The 20,457-nt window shown below is 40.8% G+C and overlaps 1 protein-coding gene across 1 annotated transcript; it reads left to right on the forward strand.

Annotated features, from left to right (window-relative positions):
- Positions 1 to 17,972, forward strand: LOC150087589 (uncharacterized). The gene is made up of 5 exons (XM_090372153.1): positions 1 to 116; positions 247 to 369; positions 8,522 to 8,676; positions 8,804 to 8,898; positions 17,845 to 17,972. The coding sequence occupies exons 1-5, from the start codon at positions 47 to 49 to the stop codon at positions 17,867 to 17,869; spliced, it is 468 nt and encodes a 155-aa protein (XP_090228279.1). The 5' UTR covers positions 1 to 46; the 3' UTR covers positions 17,870 to 17,972.
- The last annotated feature ends 2,485 nt before the right edge of the window (positions 17,973 to 20,457 follow it).

The following is a 20,457-nucleotide window of genomic DNA, read 5'->3' on the forward strand; positions in this document are numbered from 1 at the left end:
ACACGCTGTTCAATTGGAAGGAAGGATCCTCTACGAACTGTGAGCGATGAAGTCGATTGTGTGTGCAATCTTTATGGCCGTGTTCTCTGCTGTTGGGTGTCAAACCGAAATAAAGTGTGAGTATTTGAGCAAATTTCATTTCTATTTGGATCGGTTTACTCGAATCTTGAAAGGTACTTTTGGTGTTTATTTTAATGAAATAATCACGCGCCTCTCTTTCGTTCTTTCTTTCTCTTTTGATTTCAGGCGCCATTTCGGTACAACAGCCTTCTCCTGAATCGAGCACGTGCTTTAACACAACCGACTGCGGCACCGTACCCTATTGCGTCGTTCAGCCAGGAGCGACTATCACGATATGTACCAATTCAAGTAAGCAGAGACAGAAAGTAAAATATTTAAAACGAGTTCCAGTCCGGAAATTATTTATTGGTTATTCCAAAACTGTTATTGTGTATTGTGTTCACGGTTTAGTAGGTTTCCTGTTTGGCTAAAAGAAAGGTCCAAGCTTCGGGGGTAGAAAAACGCTGTTACCCTCGCCTAAGACTTACTAACTCGACCACTGAGCGAAAAAAGCCTATAAAAGTCCCTCGCTTACTCACAGGATTAGAACCCACGTCTTTATCACCTACTGTGTGCCACCGGCAGCCTATAATACACTCCTATTCTGGAGAATGAGGGTCGGAGTGTGCAGGGCGGGCTTCACGGGAGATTGAGCGATGACATGGCAGCAATATTTAAAGAGGGGGACAAATTGGTACTGCGGCGGCCATCAGGGAGCAGCTGTCCAAGTGCCGGCTGCACCCTGGTGGCAAAGAGGCCTGATTTGCACGAATCCAGTTTATCAGGTGGAGACAGACGGAAGTCTAGATGCCACCATAAACAATTATAACTAGAGGGGGATTCGACTCCTGCTGGCTTTGCTCACCACCCCCGCGCACAATTTTCTACGTAGATTGTAGAGGTATGACGGAGTAAGTCAAATATTTTCTACGTAAAAAACACACCTGTAGAAACGCCCCGATGTTCTTCCTCTTTTTACTCCTCTCCTTCAGCTATCCCCCTCCTTTTTGCTTTTCTTCCCTTTGTTCTCTGTCAGATAGCTCAGGCGACCCCTGATGGAGAGCAGCCAGAGTACTGTGGACAGCCTGGCTCATCTTCCAGTAGTGGTAGCGGATAACGTGGAGTCTCGCTAGGGGCTCTGCGGCCAAAAAGCCAGCAAAAAAAAGCAGAACCCAACACTAAACTATATACCGCTTTTTGGTTTTTACAGGGGGTTCTGTATTCATCACAAACAAGAGTACCGATGGTGCAGATGTGGGAAACGATAGGTGGGGCCTTACCCAAACACTATGCCACTATGATCGATATCTACTCGCGAAATAACCTACGGAATTATTTACCCGCGCCTTTTTAGTGACGTAATTGATCTCCCACTTGTACCACGTGACCCGCATCCCTCTACTTCCATTGGCTACCCTACCACGCGGCATTCTGAAACCTGCATTTACCTAGGTCACTAAGGAAAAGGCCTTTTGCTTCAGGTTCCATAATCCACGAGGATCCAAAAGAGCAACACTAAAATATTTACAAAATACTGAACTATTTACAATTTAAATAACTTTATTATATCGCAAAATGTGGTTAATTTATTTATTTCCTAAATAATATATTGAATTACATCCTTCAAGGGCTCTCAAACATTACTTATTTTTTAGAATAAAAAAGAAAGTATTTTTCTGCTAATGGTAAAACTATAACGCATAAACTTAATAGGAAGTTGGAGAGGTCGCATCAAAAAATCTCGCACAGGGTGTTCATAGACCTGGGTCGGTTCTGGGAGTGTGCTATAAGCCTAATGAATCTGAGGAGTATAATAAGAAATTGTGCAGAGAGATAGAATGGGCCAGTAAATCAGAATGTCTTAACTTTCCAGGTGTCGATTGGAACTTGTGGACTGGTATCACTCGCACTCTAAAATTCTAAATAGGAATTCAAGGAACTCCCATATCCGAGGAAGGCATTCAAGGAATTAATTAATTTATTTATTTATTAAATCTGTTTATTGCTCTGCCAAAGAGCCACCCCCTGGACGGCAAAAAGCTAGGGGGGTGATATTTACACACACAGGTTAAGACAGGGACATGTGCCTGGCGGTTACATGGGGCCCATGTATGCTTAACCCGACAGGTACTGAACTTAGTGTTTATTATTTTACATAATTAAAAGAATTAAAGGATATTATTTTCTCAAAATTGCTATAAATTACATAAGCATGAGGGAAATATACAAAATATAAAGAAATGAGGCAGTCCTTCACCGGTTGTTACACGTGGTATCTCTTCAATCTTGAACGTAATAGTGCAGCCAGGCGTCTTCGGAGTAGTAGATTCTAAGTAAGAGAGGACCAGTGATGGCTTCACTTATCTTTAACGGGATGCATTGTGGTGGCATTTTCCTTCTGGTGGCGTCTCATAAGTGTATGTTTGCATATGTGTCCTTTAGCTTCTGACGTCTGTATGAATGCTGCTCGCAGAATCTATCCAGGTCGATGGCTAAATTGTTCATCAGATCTACCGTGTTTCGTGGGAACATGCGTCTCAATCCTTTTAGGTTGTTCAAACTGATTGTGAGTGGGAGTCTTGGGTCCATTTGATTCCTTCCGGCAATGCGTGGAGTTTTTATTAAATCCGTAATGTCAGGGGCGTCGAGCCGTCTTGTGATTAGTCTGGCAAGTGTTAGAAGGTTTGCTGCCACAATCTGTTGTTTCCATGGGGTGACTTCCAGATTTATGTAGAACTGAGCCCTAGAAATGGTGTATTGGTTGCCAGTCCGCCAGTTGAGCCATTTCAGGAGCCAGTATTCCAGGCTGAGGAACTTGTTGAAGTGTGTTGTGGGAGCAGAGGACCAAATGGTTGCGGCGTAGAGAGGTATAGGATAGACACATCGGACAACATATTTCTTTACCAGGTCGGCGTCATGAATTCCCGTTAGTTCCTGGCGGATCGCCCACATGGCGGAGTACATTTTTGTTTTTGTGTTCAGGAGGTGAGCCTGGAATGTCAGCCCATCATCCCACACTAATCCGAGATCTTTGTGCGTTTTAACTTTTTGAATGGGTGATCCATTGATGGTAAGATTAATGTCATTGCGTGACTTCTTCCAGGTGAAGGACATTTGAGCTGTCTTTGTTTGGTTAATCTGTAGTCCGATGGAAGCCAAATATTGTTGAAGGTTAAGTATGGTTTTACTTGCCTGCAAGGTAGTGCTACGCACTTGAGTTTGGTCAGAGGATGTAATATAAAGTTTCAGGTCATCAGCATATGATTGGAAGTCCGTTTGGGATGCCAGGAAGGGCTCCAGCGCTGCGGCAAATAGGGTTGGTGATAGGACTCCCCCTTGTGGGACACCCCTATTAGTAATGCAAGTTGTCTGAAATCTGCGATGTGATATGATGACATGTCTATGTTCCAGGATTGATTTAATGGTACTGAGAGTCCTTCCAGTGATGTTAAAGTACTGCTGGAGAATGGTGATTACAGCTGTTATATCTATTTTGTCATAGGCCGCTTTTATGTCAAAGAAAATGACATCAAGCTGTGTCCTGTTGTTGAGGGCTTTCTGGATTCTGGTAAGGGTGTCTAGGAGGTTGCTGTTAGTAGATCTCCCCTTAATCACAGTGTGGAGGTACGGAGGCCTGTGATTGAAACAGTGGTCTGCAATGGTGGGCTGGATTGCTTTTTCAAATATCTTTAGGAACCCACAGCCGATGGCAATAGGCCTGAAATCTTGAGACCGCTTGGGGTCCCTGCATTTAGGGACTGGCCGCACGAAGTATGTGTTCCAGATATTTGGAATCTCACCACTTTCTAAGATTTTATTAAAAATATGGACTAGTGGGTCTATAATATATGTACTGCAGATTTTGATTAGAAACAGAGGAAACAGGTCGGGACCCACAACAGCTTTCAGTGGAAGTTTTTTGATGATCTCCATCAGATGGTTTCGGGTTATGGTTATGAGTGATATTGGAGGTTTGAAGGGAGGGCCAAAAAGTGTAACAGGGGGTGGAGCATGTGACTGGTCGGTCTGTTGGAAAGTAAGCTCAGTCCATTCTTTAAATATTTCTTCCTTCATATTGATTTGCTTATGGTTCTGTTTCTGGAGTCTTTTAGATCTTTTCAGCTTATCCAGGGCAAACTGGTTGCAGGCAAGTCGTTTTTGTCTTAAGAAGAGAGCCCTTGCCTTTTTATAGGCGCTGAAGTTTTCGGCGTCAGCTGATTTTCTCCATCGTCTGTAAGCCTTCTGTTTCTGGAGAAAAGTCTGCTTGATTGTTTGATTAAACCATACAGTGGTTCTGGAGGTGATGCGTATTTCTTTTGCAGCTCCCTCTTTGGCTATTCCATAAAGCTCTTCGGCTAGGTGGCTTAGGGCTACATCAGGAGGGACAGTGAATAGGTGTGTCCAGTTGAATTCTCTGAGACGTCTGAGAATGATTTCTGGTTTCAGGAATTTAGTAGAAAAGGTTAGTTCTCTCTCAGGTTGGTTTTCTTTTCTGGGCAAGTGATAATTGTGATTTTTTTGTAAGGCGATTTCACATGTGATAGGATTGTGGTCAGAGTAGAATTTAAAAGAAGAGGTAATCATAGATATGCTGTCAAGATTATGGAATACGAGGTCGAGTGTGCTATTACCTCTGGTTGGGCAGGTAATACTTTGTACGAGGCCCAGGGCAACAAATATGGCGTCCAGTTCTTTCCTGGCTTCTTCATGGCGTGGTGTAGGCATGTTGAAGTTACCGGTCACTATGGTTTTGATGTTTGTTTCTAAGTTTGTAGCTATCCAGTTGTGTAGCTCCACTCTTGACTCTTCAGTATGATCTGGGGGAAAATATATTACACAGACTTGAATCTGGGTATCATTGAACGATAACACTGTGGAAAGAGATTCAAAGTTAGACGTTTGGCTGGTTTTAGTTTTAGCGGGTTGAAAATGTTCTCTGAACACCAGTGCGACTCCACCTCCTCTTCTGTCGTCTCTGGAATTCTCTAGAGATCTGTACTTTGTTGGCTGCATGAGTGTATCTAGGTGATTGCTCTTAGGTAACCATGTTTCTGTGATACATATAATTTCATATTCTTCCATGAGGAGCAGGGATTGAAGTGTGTTTAGTTTGTTGGTGAGACTTCTGACGTTTTGGATGAAGCAACTGAGCTGAAGGCATTTTGGATTCATATGTTCCTGATCTGTTGGTTGCTATGTCGATTGGTTTATTTCGTTGGTGGTGAAATTTTCTCTCTGAACCCTGTCAATGAATGGTTTAACCAGGGTTCCTGGTGGCCAGATTTTGGGATCTAGAATTATGCTTTGTTTATCCAGAGGACAGAAAATTACAAATGAGGTATAACTTGGGCGTCTTGTTTTGACGGGTTTCACTTCTACCTGTGCTGCGAACTCGGTGTCCAACATCATCTTGATGTTTTCGCCCGTTGTAGCTGGGCTCAATCTTGAGACGAAAATTTTCCCGCGAGTTGGGACAGCAGTGATATTATAAATGGAAGACAGGCGTTGTGAGTGTTGGTCTCTTCGAAGTATTGATGATCTGGTGTCTGGTAAATAGTTATTTGCGTGAGGAAATTTGATGCCTGGGTCAATTGATTGAACCATATCTGCTGACTGTGGGTTTAACCGCCTGACAAAAGGAGAGGGAGGTTTAACTGCCGACCGTGAGGTTAACCTGTCGTGCTTTTCTGGGTGCATCTTTACCACCTTAGCATATGTCTGTTTGGTGGGATGGCTTGAAGGGTCACCCCGGTTTTTATTCTGGGAGTTATCTGCCGGCTGGCTCTGGAAGCATCGTGATTTTGTACTTTGACTGCTGGTAGTTGCTAGGTTGTTCTTTTGTGCCAGTTCACTGGATGTCTCCACCGGGAAATACTGCTGCCTTGGGAGTGTGGTTGACAATGAGGTGTGATTCACTGGGGTGTGTGTTTGGAGAATTGATTCTCTGGTATTCAGTGGTTGGATATCCTCAGAAAAATGGTAAGAGGGGCTTGTCATTTCTATCCTAATGGCGTCAGGTGAGTTGCTGCGTCCTACTGGTTGAAAAGGGCCCCACTTGGGGATATTCGCATTGAGATCCTGGTTCAGTTCTGTTATATCAAAATCAACTTGAGACGTGGTTTTGTTATGTCGACACCTGAGGCGTTCAACAGATTTAGGAGAGTTCCGAAGGCACTGAGATTCCAAAATTAAGTGGGTTTCAATGTTTACTAGCTGTGATTTTAGGTGGTAGATTTCTGTTAATATCTGTTGGTTCTGCTCGCGAAGCGAGTGCATCTCTTCTATTAGTATATCATGATTAGATTGGATGCGGTGGACGGCATTACTGTCTGCAGCACGATCCAAATTGATCTGTCGAGTTAACTGTACGTTATATGTGTCTAAAACTTCAGTGATAAGGTTGCGAAAAATGTGGACTGTGTTGGCCTCTGAGATGGTTGCTTGAGGTGTTAAATTTTCTTCTTGGGTGAGATGTTCAAGGCTTGATGTGGTTGATTCTGGGTCTCCTATTAGTTCCTCATCAGTTGGAGGTGTCGATTCAGTAACATCCATGTTAGGTAAAGTCTTCTGTTGTGTTTCTTCAGGAGTTATCTGTGTTTCGTTGGAGTTATGCAAATTGTCTTCTTTCGTTGTATTCTCTGTAGGAAGATCTGTGTTGTGAATAGTAGAGGTATGGTTTCTACATGTTTCGCAGATCCATGCGCGTCTTCTTTGCTTATTTAATTTCTTTTGTGAGGGGGTAAGACAGGAGCTACAAATGTTCAGGTTGCATCGACAGCAAGTTAAATCAGCTTCCTTGTTTAATTGACAGATGGCACACGTGGTTGGGTGCTGAGTGTGTTGTTCGTCCTGCATTTTCTTATTTTATTATCCTGTTGAATTTTCAGCACTTAGAATCCTATTGCGTTATGCAGCAGATACTGGTCAGCGAAAGGAATGTATTTGTTTACACCCTGTCTTGCCGAAGGCAGTCGGGGGTGGCAGCGGACTGCTATTGTGGGGATAAGCTTCCTGAGGGTTTACGACCTTGTGTTGACCTTGATTATCTCCGTAGGCTTGGTGATTTGTTACTGTAGTATGTTCATAAAGAGGGCAAAGACAAAGCAGTGGGCGAGTGGTAATATAAAATAGTAATAAAAGTTTACCTGTTGGAAGGTCTTCTGTGGAAAATTAGTAGCTGACGAGTGAGTCTTTCCTGATCAGTACAGTCTTTATCTGGCGTTCCTACGTGAACTAGAACTACTTGAAATTATGAATTAATGGGAGCACTCAAATAATCGACCGCACCGTGGACGATCGCGCCAAACTACCTGCCTACTAATCTAGTAGGCAGGTAGTTAGGTCGCCTACTAATCTTGGAAGCTACTACGCATTTTGTTCCAACTAAGAAATATTGTTCAAGGTCTAGGCCTAAATGGATGTCAGATGAACTAATGAGACTCGTGGTAGAAAAGAAAAATGCGTGGGATACATCAAAATTAATGGGTGACATGAAAGCCTATGATAGATACAAGTTGATATGCAACCAAGTTACAAAGGAGGTTAGGCAGGCGAAGGCATATTATGAAAAATCTTTGGCAAAGGATGCTAAGGAACAACAGCAAGGACTTCTTTACTTATATAAACTCTAGAAGGAAGGGGATGAATCTGATTTGTCCACTGGATATTGATGGTTCAACAGTTGAGGATCCTGCTCAGGTGGCTAACAATCTAAACGAGTATTTTGCATCTACATTCACACTGGAGGAATTCTGTAGGGAAGTAGAGGCCAGAAGCTGTTTAAACTCTAACAAGGAGTTCAATGATTTTGTAATAACTGAGAGGAAAGTCAGAAGAAACTGTTGAATTAATTATAAGAAAGGCATCCGGTGTGGATGTGATCTCTCCAGTTATAATGGGAGAGGCAGCAATGAAAGTAAGCAAACCATTAGCCATAATATGAGAGCATTCTTAGAGTCAGGGGATTTGCCTGTTGACTGGAGATACGAGAATGAATCCCCTATTCAAAGAGGGAGATGAAAAGGCGAAGGAATAGTTAAGATCTGTTAACTCTTGTTGCTGCGAAAATAGTAGAGTTAAAGAAGTAATGCAGGACTATCTAGAGAGGAACTGAAATGCTGCAGTCACAAAACGAATATGTTTGAGGGCGATCTGGTCTGACCAGTCTGATTGGATACCATGCAGCAATAACAAATAACTGAATAAAGAAAATAATTTTGACATCACATATTTAGATTTCAGAAAGTTTTTGATGCTGTTGCACATGGAAGACTACAAATTGGAGTCCAGTGGGGCATTAAAGGTAAATTGCTGCTATGGATAGAGGGGTGATGGAGCTTGGGTACTCCCGAATTGCCAGCTGTTAGAAGTATTTCTCTTTTGTGTGTGTGTGTAAGTAGTGATGTTCAACAAGAAAATTGTACTGCGTATAAATAAATTAATTTTTTTTGTAACACTTTAGGTTTATCCCTCAATTCTCCGATTCCAACGACACGGTCCGTATACGCCACCTGTGGCTCACCTCGAAACCAGGTGGAGGGGAAATTCATTGCATGCATTGAAGCGAACTGCGACTGCGATTTTAAAACAGTGTTTGAAATTCCTTTGGACTGTTCGGTTAGTATTTTTGGAAAAATGATCTCCTCTCTATTGCAGCAGACATTGAGCGCGCAGCAGTGTAATCATTCTGTGTTTCATTGGGGTTTCCTTTAGTGTTTCATTGGGGCATTTGTTTTCATTGCAGGGCCCGGTCGAAATCATAAGCTGTCCAAATTTGGACATTTTGGACATTGTTTTTCGTTGCTTTTCTTTGTGGACCATTAGCCCTGGATGCCCGATGTAAGTAAACTGATATATTTTTTTTTCTTATAAAGAAACTAATTTCTTCACCTTAAGAACTAATATCAGGGTTCGATGTGAATTTAAAAATACTGCCAATTGTCTTCAAAATGAACTACTTTTCGTATAAATGAGGCGTCTGTAATTGTCTGTTTATTCTTCAGCAAGTTTGCTGGAAGAAAAACTTGGGTTTCTGAGAGAAAAAATCTGCACTCTTCAGAGACCGACAAACTGTGCCATGTTGTGCAAAAAACCCCCAACAATCCCTTGTTTCTTCGAAAGCATTCTAACATGGGTCTTTTCCATCCGGTTTGGGGAGGACAGTTATTATATCTATTACGCCATCCGCTAAGATTCATTGTCTTATATACATGCCCAGCCTACCAATTCACCAAATCGCATGTTCCTTTTTATACTTGATAGCTAGCAATTATAGATACTTTTCATTAAGTTTTATGCTGTTCAGGCTTTGAGATACTTTTCCTTGAGCCATTGGTACTTGATTCATGTTGCATGGTCATTCGACCTCTTCCTCCGCCCACAACAGATGAGTCATCATCTCTGTCATCAGAGGGCGCTGACTCTCTTTAAAAATTACAGCTGTGTGATACAGGCTCCGAAAAAGCGATAAGTGTTTGCCTTTTTATTTGCCTAATTGTTATTTTATATTGTACTTAATATGTACAATATAGTTATAGTTATAGTTACGGGGGTTATTTTTATTTTAATTTATATAAACAGTTTTTGTAGATATACGTAATACTTTATAAAACCGTTATTTCGTTCGAATCTTGCAGCCATTGTTTTTGTATATAGTGGTAGGGAATTCAAATTTTTAATTGAAGTAGCTCTAACGTATAATTACAGAAACAGTAATACGCTTCACTCTTTCTATTAGATAGCGTAGTATTGACATTTAATTTAATTTAATTGAGGTAGCTAGGTAGCTGTAACGCATCACTGTTACTATTAGATAGCGCAGTATTGACATTTAATTAATTAAATTCATCGATCTTATTAATTTAAAACATCATGCCCCAGACTAGAGCAGCAAAGCAACGGGCACAAAGTGGCAGGAGTGCTGTGACTCTGGGGAGAACTGAGAGGGGGCGATTCTCCAACGCATCACAGCCTAAAAAAATGTGCGGCTTGTGAAATGTTTGCCGAACCATCTGGAACGGAACATGATATTGCCATGGGGGACGTCTTTGTGTGTGCGCGATGTAAGGAGTGTAAGGAAATCAGGCGACAACTCAGCGTTGTTATGGACCTATATCAGAGTTTGAAGGACAGGGTGGATACCCTCGAAAGATCTAAATTGAGGGGCCCATAAGGCTCTCAGCTGCCCACATCAACGCCAGAGCTTGCACTTGGTCATCACGCAACACAGGGCAACCCTCAAGGCAGAATGAGCTGCGCCCACAGGAACTAGTAGTTGTTGGAGACTCTAAGGCAGAATGCGCTGGTCCCTCAGGAATTAGTAGTTGTTGGAGGCTCTATTGTCAGGAAAACGGGAAACATCCTTTGTAAAAAGGATAGGTGGAACAGGACCAGGGTATGTGTGCCAGGGGCAAAGGTTCATGACGTTGTAGAGCGGATATCATCTTTTAAGGGACAAAAGGTGATATAGTTGTACACTTTGGCACTAATGATATCAAGAGTAGGAGACCGGCGGAATTACTTCACAAGTACAGGTCACTGATGAAAAAAAGCCGTGAATTAGGGTTGAATTTGAAAGTGTCTGCAATTCTGCCCAGACACGATAGGAGGGAGTATATGATGAGAGCCTTGTCGATCAATTCGGCCCAGGAAAGATTGTGCAAGGCTCAAGGAGTAGAATTTTTAAGCCTGTTCTGTACTTGTTAACAGGAGAGACTGCTTCTACAGGGATGGGATACACTTAGTGTATCCCATCCCTGTAGAAGCATTGCCTTGATAGAAAGGGTGCAAGAATATTTGCTGATGATATCGAGGCAGTATTAGGTGGGTCGGAAAACTGCTAGCTTGGTGGGAAGCAAGGACTAATAGTTTAACAGTAGCCATTGGTAGAGGTGAAAGTGATTCCTGCACAACTTCTATTAGAATAAGTAGCGACCTGGAGCGAGGGGTGTTGGGGGTTTCAGAGACGGATAGCAGTCATCGTGATATAGGTGAGTATATGGGATGCGTTAGGACAAATAGGAGCATGTATGCTTGCATGTATACCAATGCTAGAAGTATAGTAAATAAATTTGATGAATTTGAAGTGTTGATCAAGACATCACTTTGGGTGGTGGGGTAATGCTCTTATCAGAAGCAGCCTGAGTGTGACGATAGCTTTCCCGGATTCAGACATTTCACATGCTAGTATAGAGTCTGTATGGTGTGAAATAGTTGGAAACAAAGGTATAATGCGAGTAGGAGTAATCTACAGACCAGGTGATTGTGAAGATTATGACGAAAGCCTCTACATGCAAATGGAATGGGCAAGTAAGCGTCAATGCCTTATTATGGGTGATTTCAATTTCTTCTAATTGATTGGAGTAAATGGGAAGGAAACTCGACATGGGGAACAAAATTTTTAAATCAACTAGATGACTGTTATTTGTATCAACAAGTCAGGGAAAATACTAGAGAAAAGAATATCCTAGACCTCATCATCACACATGAATCAGATGACATAACAGGGCTGACAGTAGAGGAACCAGTAGCAGGAAGTGATCACGGAGTTCTACGGTGGATGATGACGAGAGAGGTAGCAGAAGTAAAAGGCAAAGGAATGGGTTTTAATTTCAGAAAAGGAAATTACAATGCCTTAAGGTACTACATGGCCTCTATTAACTGGGTAGATATCGCGCAGAGAATGAATACAATTGAACTGTGGTACGCTTTTAAAACATTAATCACAGATGCCTTGAATGCGTATATACCATTAAACAAATACTCCACGAGGAAGGTTCCAAGTTGGATGAATACTGAAGTTGCCGCATTACTTGAGCAGAAAAAGGTGGCATGGAAAGGTTACAGAACAATAAAAAGTACTGAAGCCTATACCAGCTACAAGGTGATGTGTAATAGAGCCACAGAAAAGGTTCGACAGGCAAAGGCAGTTTATGAGAAATCACTAGCAAACAGAGCAAAGAGGGGGGATAAAGAATTCTTCACATATATAAATGCCAAGAAGAGCAGGACAAACCAGATCGGACCTTTACGTAAGGGAAAGGGGATAGTAATAAATACACCAGCTGCCGTTGCAGATGAACTCAACAATTATTTTGCATCGATATTTACAAATGAAAAGCCTTTTGTGGCAATGGGAAATTGTGGGAGCGAAGTTGAAAAATATGTAATTAATGATATTGAAATTTCCCAAGATTATTTAATGAAAAAACGTTCGAGCCTACAAGGCCAGTAAAGCTCCTGGAGTTGATGGAATATACCCTATAATCTTAAGAGAGGCGGCAAACGAGTGTATTGAACCATTAAAACTAATTATGCGAGCATCACTAGACTCTGGGGAGATTCCCTTGGATTGGAAAAGTGCAAATGTATCTCCCATACATAAGGGTGGCTCTAAAAGTGAAGTGGGAAATTATCGACCTGTCAGTCTGACTTCAGTGGTAGGGAAAATCATGGAGGCAATGATCAAGGGTGGAATTCAGGATCATTTGGATCGAATTGAAATTCTCAAGGATATTCAGCATGGTTTTGTAAAGGAAAATCATGTTTCACAAATCTGGTTCGCTATTTCGAAAGGGTCACTCACGAGCTGGACTTAGGGAATAATTTCGACATAGTTTATTTAGATTTCAGCAAAGCTTTTGACTCAGTCCCACATGAGCGGTTGCTTTATAAGCTGGAACAGGTTGGAATCACTGGGAAAATCCTTAGATGGATAGAAGGATGGCTTCAGGGCAGGAGGCAGAGGGTTGTGATAAATGGCTATTCCTCAGATTGGGTTGATGTAAGAAGTGGGGTTCCCCAAGGATCAGTATTAGGACCACTGTTATTTTTAATTTTCATAAACGACATTGATGAAGGGATAGAGGGCGTGATGTCTAAATTTGCAGATGATGTTAAAATTGGTAGAGTAGTTAATGATCACTGTCAAGCTGAGCTTCTTCAGAGAGACCTAGATAGACTTCAAGAATGGTCAGAAAAATGGCAGCTGTGCTTTAATCCAACAAAGTGTAAGGTATTACACCTGGGAAACAGTAATCCCAAAATAACTTATTCACTTGGTGGAGTTCAACTAAACCCAGTACTGGAGGAAAGGGACTTGGGTGTTACGATACGGTCAGACATGAAATTCTCTGAGCATTGTAAACAGGTTGCAAGGAAGGCCCATGGTGTCCTATCGATGATCTATCGAACTTTTGCAAGTAGAGATAGGGACGTGATAATCCCATTATGTTAGACCACACTTGGAATACTGTGTTCAAGCATGGAGACCGCACCTAAAGAAAGACATTGAGCTTCTTGAAAGGGTGCAAAGAAGGGTAACTCGCCTGGTGAGATCGGCAAAAGGGCGTCCTTATGAAGAATTCGAATATGTGGGTTGCAGAGTTTGGAAACTAGACACCTTAGAGGAGATTTGATTGAGGTGTTTAAGGCTCTGAGAGGCATCAGTAAAATGAATGAGGACGAAATTTTCAAGATTATAAATGATGCTAGAACTAGGGGAGATAAGTTCAAGTTACGCGGGGAAATGTTTAGATTGGACTGCAGGAAGTTTTATTTTAGCCAGCGAGTTATAAATTACTGGAATAAGTTGCCTTCATGGGTGGTAGAGGCCGACAGTTTGGGGAAATTCAAAGGTCATCTGGATAGTACTTTCGGGTAAGGGACTGCGTGGGTAGCACAGTGGTATTGTCACCGTCCTTTAGTGGGCTTTTTTCACTCCGTGGCTGAGTTAGTTGGTGTCAGGCGTAGGGAGCAAGGTTTTTTTCCCTCAGAAACTGGGGTTTTTTCGTCCAGCAAAACAGGCAAATCGACTAGAGAACACACGCAATTTACAGATACGAATACGGGTTAATGTAATCATTTAAGGGTAACCCTAATATAGTAATTTTTTTTTTTCGGGTAAGTGAAGCGCATAGGATGATAGGTTTAATTTCCTTTTTTTTTTTTTTTTTCTTAATTATTATTATTTGGTTATTTATTTTATTTTATTTTATTTTTTTTTGTTTTTATCATTGTTTTGTTCGGATTTTTTTTTTTTTTTTTTTGGTTGGTGCAGCATAAGCCATAGGCTTTCTTGCACCATGGGGCCGTTACTAATACATGAAAGGCGGATATTGTTGGGATTTCAGAGACATGGTGTCACACAGATATAAGGAAGGCAGAACTGGCATTTGGGGAGTACAACGTCTACAGAAAGGATAGGAATGGAGGACGGGTTATGCTATTAGTTAAGAAACACATAAAATCAAAAGAAGTGCATCCAGTTGATGTGGGTGGACAATGCAATGTTGACTTGTTTGGTGTGACATAAGCACTGCAAAAGCAAAAATAAGAGTAGGAGTGTGTTATAGGCCTAATGACTCGAATGAGTACAATGAACAATTGTACAGAGAAATAGAGTGGGCCAGTAAATCAGAATGTCTTAAAATGGGGGATTATAAATTCCCAGATATTGACTGGAACTTGTGGGTTGGTCACTCACACACTAGTCAGACTTTTGTGGATTTATTGGATGATTGTTTCCTGCAGCAGCATGTTCGAGAGGCAACCAGAGAAAGTAACACTCTTGATCTGGTTATCAGCAGTGATCATTCGTGTATTAGGAATTTGTAGATAAAGGAACCAGTAGGTTCTTTTATCTGCATCTGAGTATTTTGCATCGACATTCACACGTGAGGAATTATTAAGGTTTGAAAATGGCAGAAGGTTATCAAATTGTAGCAGGATACTTAATGATTTTGTAATAACTGAGAGTAAAGTGGAGGAGAAATTGTTGAAGTTAAACGTAAGAAAAGCACCTGGGGTGGATGGGATCTATCCAGTTATTTTAAAGGAGGCGGCAAAGCAACTAAGCAAACCCTTAGCCATAATTATGAGAGCATCCTTGACTCAGTGGAGTTTCCCACGGAGTGGAGGTGTGAAAATGTATCCCCAATTCACAAAGGGGGATCGAAGGGTGACAAGAGTAATTACAGACCAGTTACTTTAACTTCTGTTCCGGGTAAAATAATGGAGTCACTGGTTAAAGATGCATTGCAGGATCATCTAGACAAGACTGCAGCAATAATTCAGACACAGCATGGGTTTGTTAAGGGAAAGTCTTGTCTCACAAATTTGATTGGTTATTATGATGTGGTCACAAAGGAACTGGATGCGAAAAATAATTTTGATATCATATATTTGGATTTCAGGAAAGCTTTTGACATTGTTGCGCATGGAAGACTATTGTACAAATTGGAGCAGAATGGTATTAAGGATAAGTTGCTACAATGGATAAAAGGATGGTTAAGTGGGAGAAGACAGAGGGTGGTAATCAATGGGTGCTGCTCTTCATGGACTAATGTTATTAGTGGAGTCCCACAGGGTTCGGTGTTAGGTCCACTGTTGTTTTGTGTATTTATCAATGATATTGATGAAGGTATATCAGGCTTAATTTCGAAGTTTGCAGATGATACAAAGGTTGGCAGGGTTGTTAATGACAGTAATGGCAGTGTGCTACTGCAACAGGATCTAGATAATTTGGGCAGATGGGCTAAGAAGTGGCAACTAAAGTTCAACCTTGACAAATGCAAAGTACTGCATATGGGTAGAAGTAACCCCAGAGAAACGTACCAAATGTGTGGTACTACACTTAACGTGGTAGAAAATGAAAAAGACCTGGGAGTAATTGTGCAGGCAGAGATGAAGTTTTCTGAGCAATGCAGACAGGCTGCCAGGGCCGGTCATGAGGTTTTGTCAATGATATATAGGAATTTTGCTAGCAGGGAAAAGGAGGTGATTGTCCCTCTGTATAAGGCAATGGTCAGGCCACGGCTTGAGTACTGCGTACAGGTCTGGAGGCCTCATTTTAGGAAGGATGTAGATTTACTTGAGCGTCTACAGAGAAGGGCAACAAGATTGGTGAGGGGTGTAAAGGGATCCTCCTACCAAGAGAGGCTTAAGTTCTGCAAATTGCAGTGGCTGGAGACTAGGGACCTGCGCGGTGATCTGATTGAGGTATATAAAACCTTGAATGGGTTGAGCACGCTGAATTCTGATGGGATCCTTCCACTTGTTCAGATTACGAATCTAAGGGGGCAGAAATTCAAATTGAGGAAGGACAGATGTAGAATAGATGTGCGGAAATTTGCCTTTAGCCAGCGGGTGGTTAATTGCTGGAACAAACTTCCATCTGTCGTCGTGGAAGTTGATAGGTTGAATAAATTTAAGGAGGAACTGGACAGACATTTGGAGGGAATGATTTTTTTTTTTTTTTTTTTTTTTTGGCTAGTGCTGCATAAGCTCATACACATGCTTTCTTGCATCACATGCCACTACTACTACTACTATAAACGGGTATTTTATATTTCCGCTAAAGCCTGAATGCTTTCATTACATGAGTTCTAACCCCCGTACTGCAAGGAAACACTGTATTGCCCTGACGGCCTATAGTGATGACGTGGCCAACCATGAGAAGTCAGAAAACCCTGCGCTGCATAACTCTCCAGGCGACGGTAACGTACCATACTCCTTCAGCTTTGAAAACACCTGTCTCAGCAAAAAATGCAATAGCTCACTGATATCAATTCTGGAATAAACGAATCCCGGGGTTTAATTCCTTAAACCCCAGGAGTGCTCACAAAGGCATGACGAGACTTATTACTACTCCCACACGCAAAGCATCAAGAGGACATCTAAAAGTACAAGCGTTCTTCATAATTGAATTCCGCTGCTGCGCAGAAAAGTAAATTAATCGGATTTGATTGTAAACTAAAAGCAAAGTAAAATCGATCAGGAAGCGCTTGCCCAATGTACGTCATATCGACGATTTTACTGTGCGGCCTGTACCAAATGCGATATAAAGCGGATCAACAAGCAGCGACGTCAAAAGCAGATTGCTCATATTGCAAAGCAAGCAAAGAACAAAGTACAAATGCAGCAGAATGTGTCGATATCAATGACGACTCGGAAATCTAGCTGCCACCCTCACCTGAGACCGGCTTAATCAGCCGCATTGTGAAAAAGGCCCATAAGAATTCCTCACGTCATGGACGAGACGCGTGTCTTTTCCACCCGGCGTGGAGAGGACGGCGATCCAACCAGCTTTGCTACCCACGAGGGTCTTGTATACATCGCAACAAGTATGACGAGGAATGGGACTGTTTTGAGGATATGAGCATCGAAGTGTTGGACTGGACATCACAGAGCTGTGACCTCAATCCTCCAGACAACTTCTGGGATGAATTGGATCGTGGGGTGCGTGTTAGGAGAGAAGAGCCAAGAAACGGAGCTCAACTGGTCGCCGCTTTGCATGCAGAATGGTGGAAAACATCGGAGGATATTTACAAAGAACTGGCAGAGAGTGTTCCACGGAGACTAATGGCTGCCTTTAAGGATAAAGGTATCAGCACACCTTATTCGTTTTCCCTTAAAGGTTCACAAATGAAAGTCTCGTAAATAAAGTTCAACTTGATATAATCTTAGATTCCAAAGCAACGTATAATAGCATACACGTGGTATGAAAATATACCTCTGTACAAAGAGTAATAACATATTAACACGCGTCACTTCAATCATTGAGGAAAGTGAGCTATCAGTAAAAGGTAAGTGATTGGTTAAAAGCACCATATTCTAATAAATGTGATCAATGCTTTGAACTTGAAACTATTTATATTTTATCCCAAAATGCGATGAACGCTAATTTATTTTGTTACTTTTTATTAAATTATACATTTTTCTATAAGAAATGCGCCGTTAGTGTTCTGTTGTGTATGAGCTCAATAAAAATTGCTTTTTTAACTGTAGAGTTACCACAACTGGAAAGAAGTGACATTCCTGTTCTGGAACTGATGGATTTTTAACTGGAAATGGAGTAACTGGAACTGGGATTTAAGAAAAACAAAGTATTTTTGAAGAATCTTTTTCTTTTCTTTTCTTTTATTTTGTTCAATAAGTGTATTGCAGATGGAGGTGCAGATAAAAATCTTTAGTAACCAGTTTGTCTTTTTGTATTCTTGGTCCAGTTGAAGGATGGATGAAGGCCGATTTATTGAAGAAAAGAAAAATTTAATATTTCATGAAATCAACAGGAATGTCTTGTGGAACACGAGCGTCTTGTGCATAAATTGGGGAAGTTTTGGTATTGGGGACACGGTACAGTATTATAGTGGATAAAGGGGTTAACGTTTTCTTTTTACATTTTTATTAAACATAAAGGCGGCACCCAGAACGTTAGTTCAAATCCGCCTAACTCTCAACTGAGTACCTTAAAAGCTTCCTAAAAATAATAATAATTAATAAATAAAATAAAACTTTGAACACTGACAACTAGTCCAGGTCTTATACAATCGTGGGTACGAAGAGCTCTAACGTCATACTTCTGCAATTAAATATCGTCGAGGTCTTCTTCATAAAACGAACCTTCATTTTTCCAATTAGCATCTTAAGACGAAATAGAAAATAAAATTCACACAGCTTAAAAATAATAACAAAAATTTATAACATTGAAGTCATAAATTAAACGTAAAAACGTATAATATTATATTAAACATCGAATCAGCTATTAAAATTTCACTTTTAAATAACTAAAGACATCATTTTCATTTATTGAGTAAAACAATACGAAAGACCAAAAAACAGAGCCATCAATAAAACTAAAGAGTAAACCCACCAACATATTCGAGTTAGTCAGAGACTGTCTGTTACCATCAACTACTAGAAAACAGTGAATTCGCGTAAAAACAGCGTTTGCAAAAACTTGTAATGCATTCAAAGTTCCAAACATCCATTCCGGCCCTAAAGCCATAATCTCAATATTCACCATTAATCTTTCTCTAAAATCACTATATAATGTACAATCGTAAAGAATGTTTCCAATCTTCTAAACAACCACATCGACAGAGATCCGTGTCAGACAACCGAAATTGGAAAAGTTTCGCGTTTAAAGAACCGTGTCCAGTAAGTAAATAGGACAAATACATTCCCATAGAGAACCATCTCTGGATCTTCTTATTCAAAAAGAACGTAACGACGGAGAAAAACTCTTTGGTAACCAGACCTTTGGCAGTCGTGTCCCATCTAGTTTTCCAAATATTAATCAGTTCATTAAAACATTTGGTTTTTTTCTTATTAATATCAGCGTCAGTGTCAATACTTCTCCCAAAAATTTCAGCTGATCGCTGTTTACGAATGCAGTAACATAAACCTGTAAAAATCACCATCAAGTCCAAAGGCAATGTTCCGACAAGAACCTGTAAAACGGTTCTTGCTGGAACATGGAAACGGTCCTGCATGCCCTCAACATGACCAGAAGCATAGTTCGCTGAATGGAAATCAATTTTGAACTACAGTGCCAGACAGCGCCAACCCTATGGAACCATACTCAATATTGTGTATAGGTGACCATAGGAAGAAATACCGCCTTATAATATTTCGACATAATTTTACCAGACAACCCTCAATCAATCAGTACGTGATATTCTAACCAATGCACTACTAAATCCTTTAACGTTCGTGGAAATATTAAATAAATGAGAATGAAAATTTAGTTTATTATCCCCGGTAATCTATAAATATTTTAATTCTTCCACCATTGCAAGTTGTTTGTTACTAATTTTTATTTGAGGTGAACGATCAATGTCCAGTTTAGAACCAAAGACCCTCATTTTCGTTTTATTAGGACTATCACTAATATATTATCGACAGACCAAGCTAAAAGAACAGCAAGAACATAATTTGCGGTATTTTCCAAAGCCCTACGAGAGTTTCCGTTAATCCGTATGGTAACGTCATCTGCGTATGCAGTTATTTTAGTAAACTCGAAATCTCTCTAAATCCAATCCTGCAGAACCTTATTCCATATAAATGGGTCTAATATTGATCAGCGAGGACAACCTCTCGATATCTCCCGAGAAACCTGCATATGCCTTGTTTTGACCACAACAGATCTATCAGAGAAATATCCTCTAAAAAGTGAATATATTTGCTGCGGACAGTGAGTTGCCCGAAGACTTTCCAGGGCGCTTTGCCACCATAGGGAGTCGAAAGCGTCCTCGAAGTCAACAAAAATTGCCAACGTATACTTAAACGATGAATTGTTAATACGAGAAACTATTTCCACCAAAGCGTCCTTACAAGAGTTGCCAACACGAAATCCAAATCGGTTAGAAGCTGTTGGATTCTGAGACTAATATTTCTAAAAGTCGAAGAGCCATCAATCTTTCCAATAGTTTCACGAGATTTGCCAATAAGGCGATCGGACGGTACGATCTAGGTTCTGTTAATGGTTTTCGAATTAATTTCAACAAGGCTGTCTCCCAAACAACTGGGAAAATACCCTCCAATAAACATTTATTGTATAATAACATAAGCATTCGTAATTTAATAAATCTCAGTAGTTTCTCAGAATCAGCAACAGGA

The sequence above is a fragment of the Mastigoproctus giganteus genome, chromosome 4, assembly GCF_048544385.1.
Source record: "Mastigoproctus giganteus isolate SK-2022 chromosome 4, ASM4854438v1, whole genome shotgun sequence".
NCBI classification, from domain to species: domain Eukaryota; kingdom Metazoa; phylum Arthropoda; class Arachnida; order Uropygi; family Thelyphonidae; genus Mastigoproctus; species Mastigoproctus giganteus.